The 10,000-nt window shown below is 49.3% G+C and overlaps 1 protein-coding gene across 1 annotated transcript in view; it reads left to right on the top strand.

Moving 5' to 3' along the window:
- Window positions 1-10,000, top strand: part of lrig3 (leucine-rich repeats and immunoglobulin-like domains 3) — a 79,155-nt gene that overhangs the window by 42,253 nt on the left and 26,902 nt on the right. Inside the window, exons 4-5 of the mRNA XM_083660099.1 lie at window positions 8,684-8,818; window positions 9,541-9,684. Of these exons, the coding sequence (XP_083516225.1) occupies window positions 8,684-8,818; window positions 9,541-9,684 (279 nt within the window). The remainder of the gene's footprint in view (window positions 1-8,683; window positions 8,819-9,540; window positions 9,685-10,000) is intronic.

Below are 10,000 nucleotides of genomic sequence, written 5' to 3'. Positions count from 1 at the left end.
TTCAGAAACGGGGGGGGGGGGGGAAATTACACATCAAAATCAATCCACACAGATGAAAAACTAAAACAGGACTTGATTTTTATCTGCTGATGAAGCCTCTGTGTCATCGAGAGAGAGAGAGAGAGAAAGAGAGAGAGACAGAGAGAGAGAGAGAGAGAGAGACAGAGAGAGAGAGAAAGAGAGAGACAGAGAGAGAGAGAGAGAGAAAGAGAGAGAGAGAGAGAGACAGAGAGAGAAAGAGAGAGAGAGAGAGAGAGAGCGAGAGGAGAGAGAGGGAGAGACGGGAGATTTTGCTTCCTCCCCCCCTCAGGACTGGTCTGCAGGCAGGTGTGATTTGATTGACAGGCCAGATTTGGCCCCTGAGCCACCAGTTGAATAGGCCTGACATAGAGATTGCAGCTCCTAATTTGATTTACTTGGCGACATTCAATTCAGTTCAAATTCGTTAATATTTTTCCCTCTGTGGTGTGACAAACTCAAAACACTATTTATGTTTGGTTTCCAGGGACTTGAATGAACTGAGTATAGCTTTAGTCAGTCAGTTTTGGTGATAGAGAGAGTAGCAAAACGGACATCTTTCTTTGTTAACTCATTCACCGCCAATGACGTCTTTGACGTGTTATCAGAAATAGCCCTCCCCGCCAATGACGTGTTTGACGTGTTTTTGTTTTTATTGGTGCAGCGCCTGCAGCAAACACTTGCCCAGCCTGTGACACAGACACAGGTCCCTGCCTTCAAAGGGTAGCCGACAGCACGCGATCAAACACATACCGCAGCTGTTGTTTTGAAATTGAGCAAGAGGAAAAGCAGCAAAACGGGTAACGCTTCCTTGTGCAGACAGGAGAAACACCATTGAAACGCCCTCGGCGCGCTGCACGAGCTGGAGTCGCCTTCCTCTGTGCCAGGCAGGAGAAAACGGGAGAAAGTAATCAAGAGATGTGTTTGATCATCGGAGGAATGAGGAAATGATCGATCAGTTTGCGAGGGCGGTGAGGACGTGTTGAATAGCCGAGGGGAAAACGGGAACGATCATAGATATGACAGGGAGACATGGACGAGGACGGGTGTACCAGAACAAATCAAAATAAACACAGGAACAGCTAGGCAGCAGCGGGCAGAAGGCAGTCACAGCAGCCCGCTGTCCTTCTCAAGAGCTCTTCAGTTGGTTCATGAAATCGCTGGGCTGCGTGCCCTCCAGTGTTGCTCCTGGCCAATCCCAGCGCCACAGGGCGTGGTTATTGCTTATCCTATGTGGGGTTAGAAATCTAAAAGGATCGTGTGTGTGTGTGTGTGTGTGTGTGTGTGTGTCTGTCTGTCTGTCTGTCTGTCTGTCTGTCTGTCGGTGTGTCTGTCTGTCTGTCTGTCTGTCTGTCTGTCTGTCTGTCTGCACACTCACACCGAGTAAACTGTATTGTTGAATGTAAAAAAAAAGCACTTCATGTGTATATATATATATATATATATTTTTTTTTTGTCATTTGTGTCCTAACGAATAATATTTACATGTCTGATGTCAATACAGTTCAAAATAAAAGAATTGAGAGTGAGTTATGCCTGAGATTGTGCCCTTTTACAAAAATTGCCTTTTCTCCTGTTCATTTTCTCTGGGAGACATTCTGGGGGAAAACAGGGTGTATATAAATGGCTATAAGTAGAGTACAGAACATGCTAAAAGCTCACTTTTTTTTTCCTGGTGAACCCAGAGACGTACATCTTCATTTTGAGGTATTGCAAATCACTCTGGTGCTAATAGATAATTTACTGTGGGTCTTGAAAGATGACCAACAATTATGAAAATCTTTGGCCTGTGCTAAATATTGGCAGTCCTAAACTGGCGGTGAATGAGTTAATATCATGGGTTATTAGTAATTACTTTCATCGTCACTGGTTTGTATTGGTTTCGTCACTCCCGCTTCTCCAAACTCCTAATCAGACCTGGGATCTGCAGGTCGTTTGTCGAAGCCCCTGGACACAGGTGGAGGTTAACCCCCTGGACACAGGCGGAGGTTAACCCCCTGGACACAGGTGGAGGTTAACCCCCTGGACACAGGTGGGGGTTAACCCCCTGGACACAGGTGGAGGTTAACCCCCTGGACACAGGTGGAGGTTAACCCCCTGGACACAGGCGGAGGTTAACCCCCCTCCCCCTGGACACAGGCGGAGGCTAACCCCCTGGACACAGGTGGAGGTTAACCCCCTGGACACAGGCGGAGGTTAACCCCCTGGACACAGGCGGAGGTTAACCCCCTGGACACAGGTGGAGGTTAACCCCCTGGACACAGGTGGAGGTTAACCCCCTGGACACAGGCGGAGGTTAACCCCCTGGACACAGGCGGAGGTGAACCCCCTGGACACAGGCGGAGGTTAACCCCCTGGACACAGGGGGAGGTTAACCCCCTCGACACAGGTGGAGGTTAACCCCCTGGACACAGGCGGAGGTTAACCCCCTGGACACAGGCGGAGGTGAACCCCCTGGACACAGGCGGAGGTTAACCCCCTGGACACAGGCGGAGGTTAACCCCCTGGACACAGGCGGAGGTTAACCCCCTGGACACAGGCGGAGGTTAACCCCCTGGACACAGGCGGAGGTTAACCCCCTGGACACAGGTGGAGGTTAACCCCCTGGACACAGGCTGAGGTTAACCCAGGCGGAGGTTAACCCCCTGGACACAGGTGGAGGTTAACCCCCTGGACACAGGTGGAGGTTAACCCCCTGGACACAGGCGGAGGTTAACCCCCTGGACACAGGCGGAGGTTAACCCCCTGGACACAGGCGGAGGTTAACCCCCTGGACACAGGGGGAGGTTAACCCCCTCGACACAGGTGGAGGTTAACCCCCTGGACACAGGCGGAGGTTAACCCCCTGGACACAGGCGGAGGTGAACCCCCTGGACACAAGCGGAGGTTAACCCCCTGGACACAGGCGGAGGTTAACCCCCTGGACACAGGCGGAGGTTAACCCCCTGGACACAGGCGGAGGTTAACCCCCTGGACACAGGCGGAGGTTAACCCCCTGGACACAGGCGGAGGTTAACCCCCTGGACACAGGCGGAGGTTAACCCCCTGGACACAGGTGGAGGTTAACCCCCTGGACACAGGTGGAGGTTAACCCCCTGGACACAGGTGGAGGTTAACCCCCTGGACACAGGTGGAGGTTAACCCAGGTGGAGGTTAACCCCCCTCCCCCTGGACACAGGCGGAGGCTAACCCCCTGGACACAGGTGGAGGTTAACCCCCTGGACACAGGTGGAGGTTAACCCCCTGGACACAGGTGGAGGTTAACCCCCTGGACACAGGTGGAGGTTAACCCCCTGGACACAGGTGGAGGAACCCCCTGGACACAGGTGGAGGTTAACCCCCTGGACACAGGTGGAGGTTAACCCCCTGGACACAGGTGGAGGTTAACCCCCTGGACACAGGTGGAGGTTAACCCCCTGGACACAGGTGGAGGTTAACCCCCTCCAGAGATTCCTGGGAAATTGTTCAATTAATTAAGACGATCACGACTCAATGACTCCCAGCTGCAGCTCAGGCGGCGTTTGTTTTCTCTGGGCTGTGTGAGGTCAGAGCGGGGCGGGCGGAGCTGCCTCTCTGTCTGCCTGCTGTTTGAATAAGAGCCACTTGATACCCCGAGGCTCGCCAGCCCCGCCCCCCCAGCCAGGAAGGAGGGAAACTCTGGAAAACATTCCACTGGAGGGGAAAAATCACACCGCGTATGCCACCTACTCTGGTTGTGTGTGTGCGTGTGTGTGTGTGTGTGTGTGCGTGCGTGTGTGTGTGTGTGTGCGCGCGCGTGTGTGTGCGTGCGTGTGTGTGTGCCTGTGTGTGTGTGTGTGCGTGCGTGTGTGTGTGTGTGTGCGCGCGTGTGTGCGTGCGTGCGTGCGTGTTTGTGTGCATACATGCGTGCCTGTGTGTGTGTTTGTGTGAATTTGACAGTCGCTTCTTATGTGAGCTCATTCTCTTTATATTGGTGTTCACTCATTTGAAAAGAAGGTTTATAATATGGCCCTGATGGATTCACAGTATGTGTTTTTTATACTGTAGAGTTAGACAGATTCACAGTATGTGTTTTTTATGTATGTGTCGGGACAGATCTGAAGTGTGTGCAGTCAGAACAGATCTGAAGAGTGTGCAGTCAGAACAGATCTGAAGTGTGTGCAGTCAGAACAGATCTGAAGTGTGTGCAGTCAGAACAGATCTGAAGTGTGTGCAGTCAGGACAGATCTGAAGTGTGTGCAGTCAGAACAGATCTGAAGAGTGTGCAGTCAGGACAGATCTGAAGTGTGTGCAGTCAGAACAGATCTGAAGTGTGTGCAGTCAGAACAGATCTGAAGAGTGTGCAGTCAGAACAGATCTGAAGAGTGTGCAGTCAGAACAGATCTGAAGTGTGTGCAGTCAGAACAGATCTGAAGAGTGTGCAGTCAGAACAGATCTGAAGTGTGTGCAGTCAGAACAGATCTGAAGTGTGTGCAGTCAGAACAGATCTGAAGTGTGTGCAGTCAGAACAGATCTGAAGAGTGTGCAGTCAGAACAGATCTGAAGTGTGTGCAGTCAGAACAGATCTGAAGAGTGTGCAGTCAGAACAGATCTGAAGTGTGTGCAGTCAGAACAGATCTGAAGTGTGTGCAGTCAGAACAGATCTGAAGTGTGTGCAGTCAGAACAGATCTGAAGAGTGTGCAGTCAGAACAGATCTGAAGTGTGTGCAGTCAGAACAGATCTGAAGAGTGTGCAGTCAGAACAGATCTGAAGTGTGTGCAGTCAGAACAGATCTGAAGTGTGTGCAGTCAGGACAGATCTGAAGTGTGTGCAGTCAGAAAAGATCTGAAGTGTGTGCAGTCAGAACAGATCTGAAGTGTGTGCAGTCAGAACAGATCTGAAGTGTGTGCAGTCAGGACAGATCTGAAGTGTGTGCAGTCAGGACAGATCTGAAGTGTGTGCAGTCAGAACAGATCTGAAGTGTGTGCAGTCAGAACAGATCTGAAGTGTGTGCAGTCAGGACAGATCTGAAGTGTGTGCAGTCAGGACAGATCTGAAGTGTGTGCAGTCAGGACAGATCTGAAGTGTGTGCAGTCAGAACAGATCTGAAGTGTGTGCAGTCAGGACAGATCTGAAGTGTGTGCAGTCAGGACAGATCTGAAGTGTGTGCAGTCAGAACAGATCTGAAGTGTGTGCAGTCAGGACAGATCTGAAGTGTGTGCAGTCAGGACAGATCTGAAGTGTGCGCATTCAGAACAGATCTGAAGTGTGTGCAGTCAGAACAGATCTGAAGTGTGTGCAGTCAGAACAGATCTGAAGTGTGTGCAGTCAGAACAGATCTGAAGTGTGTGCAGTCAGAACAGATCTGAAGTGTGTGCAGTCAGGACAGATCTGAAGTGTGTGCAGTCAGAACAGATCTGAAGCGTGTGCAGTCAGGACAGATCTGAAGTGTGTGCAGTCAGAACAGATCTGAAGTGTGTGCAGTCAGGACAGATCTGAAGTGTGTGCAGTCAGAACAGATCTGAAGTGTGTGCAGTCAGAACAGATCTGAAGTGTGTGCAGTCAGGACAGATCTGAAGTGTGTGCAGTCAGAACAGATCTGAAGTGTGTGCAGTCAGGACAGATCTGAAGTGTGTGCAGTCAGGACAGATCTGAAGTGTGTGCAGTCAGGACAGATCTGAAGTGTGTGCAGTCAGGACAGATCTGAAGTGTGTGCAGTCAGAACAGATCTGAAGTGTGTGCAGTCAGGACAGATCTGAAGTGTGTGCAGTCAGGACAGATCTGAAGTGTGTGCAGTCAGGACAGATCTGAAGCGTGTGCAGTCAGGACAGATCTGAAGCGTGTGCAGTCAGGAGAGACTAATGCACCAAAAGCCCAAGATAACGTCCTCAAATGTCTTCTTTTGTCCTGACCAACAGTCCACAACCCAAAGAGAATCAGTTTACTGTCATAGAAGACTAAAGGAACCAGAAAATATTCACATTTAACAAGCTGGAACCAGAGAATTTGACTATTCCTTTCTTAAAAATGTGTCTAAACGGTTATGAAATAGTTCGATCGATGAATCAACTAATCATTGCAACTCTACAGCGAGCCCCTTCTTGGCTCCACGGCTCTGCCTGGGAACTGGACAGACCGGTTCTCTCTCTCTCTCTCTCTCTCTCTCTCTCTGCCTCTCTCTCTCTGCCTCTCTCTCTCTATGCCTCTCTTTCTCTGCCTCTCTCTCTCTGCCTCTCTTCTCTCTGCCTCTCTCTCCTCCCTCTCCCTCTTCCCTCTCTCCTCACCCTCCTCTCTTCTGTCAGCAGCCCGTCTCTCTCTCTCCTCCCTCTCTCTCCCTCCTCTCTCTCTCTCTCTCTCTCCCTGCCTCTCTCCTCCCTCTCTCTCCCTCCTCTCTCTCTCCATGCCTCTCTCTCTCTCCCTCCTCTCTCTCTCCTCCCTCTCTCTCCCTCCTCTCTCTCTCCTCCCTCTCTCTCCCTCCTCTCTCTCTCCATGCCTCTCTCTCTCCCTCCTCTCTCTCTCCCTGCCTCTCTCTCTGCCTCTCTCTCCCTCCTCTCTCTCTCTCTCTGCCTCTCTCTCTCTCTCTCTCGCTCCTCCCTCTCTCTCTCTCTCCTCGCCCTCCTCTCTTCTCTCAGCAGCCCGTCGGGGGAAACATGAAAACTGAGATCCAGGTGTGTGCGCCCCTTTTGTTTGGGACCTGTGGGCTGTGGTGTGTGGAAAGCCCTCTGCAAATCTCCACACAAAAGAGCAGCTTGTACCCGTTTTATTGTTGATGACGAGCCGCGTTTTACCACTTTCTCACAGTGGTTTTATCACGCACCCAAAAGCCTTCCTGACAAAGTCAGGCTGTAGGTCACATTTATTCATGCTGAACTTTGAAATTCAACTTGTCAAGTATTACAGTGATGGTGAACTTTGAACTTACAGTATTTCTCAATTCACAGTCAGTGACCATGCTGAACTTTAATAAAACAAGTGAAGTATTTATCTTCAAGTATTTCTCACAGGTTATATGTCATATGGTGTGGCTTTCACTTACAACTCAACATTTAGCACAACGTTGCGAGGCAGCTGGATTCACGCGAGATCACACGACAAATCCATCTTGCCACGCTCTAATCTATTGGTTTGAATCTGAACCAGCAGTGGTCCAACCAATCAGCGTCCTCTGAGGCAGCTATGGGCGGGCTTTAGGTGTGAATCCATGCGAGAGCCAGCCTCTGACGTGATACAGAGATGGTTCATCCAATCACTTGCCAGGTATCTTTGAAACGGTCTCCTGAGCGACTCGTTCCCAGATGGTTATGTGAAAACAAAGCATCTGGCAGTGTCAGGTTACATTTAGCCCACTTTGTAGAAAATATCAAGACATTCAGGTTTTCTTTTTAAAGCAAAATCACTTAATTAAAAGAACATTTAACGTTTAATTATCAACACATCGACGTAACGCCGCAAATACAAATGACAGAAATCCACTGAGTGGAACGCTCGTTTTTCCACGAAGACACCTGTGCTGTGAGAGTCTTGTCAGGAGCTGGAGGAGGTGGCACCAAACCTGAGGGTGGTGGTGACCACCTCAGTCCAAATTCTCTATGCAGGAGAAACCCTGGATTCTGTGTATCACTATTCAGCCTACAAATCCCAAGATTAGATTTTTGGTCCATATCGCCCAGGCCTAGTGGAGGTGAATACTGAAGCTCTCTGCTGGGTGAGGTGGAGGTATGAGGAGTGAAGAGAGGCCTGTAGTCTCTCTCCCCACCCCCCCCCCCCTCTCTCTCTCTCTCTCTCTCTCTCTCCTCCTCTCCCACACAAAGAGGCCTCTGTCTGTGCCTCTCTGTCTGTTTATAACCAGGCCGTCTGCTCTGCAATTTAGGAGGCGTGCAGCTCAGGAAATTGCCGGCCTCTCTGCCTCGGCATGCTTTCACTGAGGGAATGGCATTCATCAGGCGCTAATTGGCAGGTTATTTTTTTAAATACCTTGTTAGTAATTACCTTATAAACAAAATAACACGTCGCCAAAACCCGGCGGCTGCTAGGACCTGTCGGGGAAAAAGAGGGGCTGTGTCGTCCAGCCCGCCACCTTTTACCTGTAGCAGGAATTCAGGAGAAATGTTCGCAATATAAGAAAACACACACACACACACACACACACACACACACACACACACACACACACACACACACACACACACACACACACACACACACACACAAACACACACACACCCTTTCCCCTTTTGTTCATCCTAATTATCTTTTCATTTAATTTATATAAGTGAGTGTAGGTATAACCATATGCATGTGTACATAATATTTGTGTCCATACATGTGTATATATGTATTTTTTATTTTTCTTTCCATATGTTTGTGTCACCACCGGGTGTATAAAAACAACAAAAACAAAACAAAAAATACAAAAAAGTTAAATAAAAAATGGCAAGTACAGTGATGTATGAATTAATTGCAATAAAATGCATGGGGAGAAAATGCCCTTCACACTGGGTGGTAGGCTACAGGCTAGCTTCGCATGTGCGTGACACTGTCATTTCTTAACACCGCGAGCTAATTGATGGACCTGACGTGTTTGTGTATGCGGGAACATTAGCTGGAGTCCAGCTCTGTTCGCACACACGCTATCTCTGTCACTCACTGTGCATGTGTGTGTGCGCGCGCGCGCGTGTGTGTGTGTGCGTGTGTGTGTGTTTTCAGAGCAAATAACCGTATCGTCCGGCTGGGCTTGGAGCAGCTGAGGCCCCTGGTTGCCTTGGAGACGCTCGACCTCGCCAACAACAACATGGTGGACCTAAAGGCCGACACCTTCCCCGCCCTGCCGCTCAGGAACCTGTGAGTGATGTCACCACACGCTTCCTACCTACATGTACCTTTTGAGTTCATCACTTCTAACAAGGTACAAACAGCAGTCCAACCCACACAAGAGGGTTCCCACCGGTACTAGAAATCCTTGAAAGTTTGTGATTTTGAGAGAGAGAGAGAGAGAAAATCAAGGCATTGGAAGCTTTTGAAGATTGGGTCATTGAAATGGACTGCATTTATATAGCGCCTTTATCCAAAGCGCTTTACAATGTGCCTATATTCACCCATTCACACGCCGATGGCAGCAAGTTACCACACAGGGTGCTGCAGTGTCATGCGGACTGGAGGAGACGTGGATCAGAGCTGGCCTCTTTTACCTCCTGAGCCAGCCTGAAAGTGCTTGCATTTGTATATTTTGTGCAAGAATAGAAATTGAAGTTATTTTCCTTTCTTTACTTGACATTAGTAAACAGGTTTAACACAGTTGAGAATTGTTGTCAAGTCACTCTCTTTGTAGTAGTTGTCTGTGAGCGTCTGTAAAGCTGCTAGTTGTCGTTAGAAACATTTTCAGTGGTAACAGTAATTGACCATGTTCCGTGTCTCAAACTATGCCATGTTTGCTCCATGAATTTGAGGGAAGTGGGCCTTGGAAGTCCGTGAAAAGTCCTTGAATTTGATATTTCAGAAGGTGTGGGAACCTGCCACAGGAACAAAAACCTGAAAGCAACTTAACCTGTTGTTTCTCTTGTCAGTTTCCTCAACAACAACCGGATCTCGTCCCTGGAGGCCGGCTGCTTCCTCAACCTGTCCTCCAGCCTGGAGGTTCTCCGCCTCAACCGCAACAAGCTGACCTCCATCCCTGCCAAGACCTTCACCCTGCCCAGCCTGCTGCACCTGTAAGACTCTCTCTCTCTCCAGCATCCACATGCTATAAAGCTGCAAGGGTGTTTACCATGGTCTGAGACTAGCATCATCACACAGGAATACAATTGGGCTCATTGAACCTGAAAGAGTCTCAGCTTTCCAATCATACCCAATTTATGCAATTCCAAGACTGTTTAGGTACACCAGTATGCAGAAATATTTAGATAGAATAGGTGGAAATAATGAATTTATACTGCATAAAAAAACTGCATGGATTTAGCATGTCAGATATCTTGAGGTTAGAGTTCAAGGGACCCCTTTGAAAATGGCCATGCCAGTTTTTCCCTC

Source organism: Poromitra crassiceps (assembly GCF_964638095.1).
Source record: "Poromitra crassiceps genome assembly, chromosome: 2".
Taxonomy (NCBI): Eukaryota; Metazoa; Chordata; class Actinopteri; order Beryciformes; family Melamphaidae; genus Poromitra; species Poromitra crassiceps.
The sequence above is the reverse complement of the archived record's forward strand: the minus strand, read 5'-3'. Positions and strand labels throughout refer to the sequence as shown.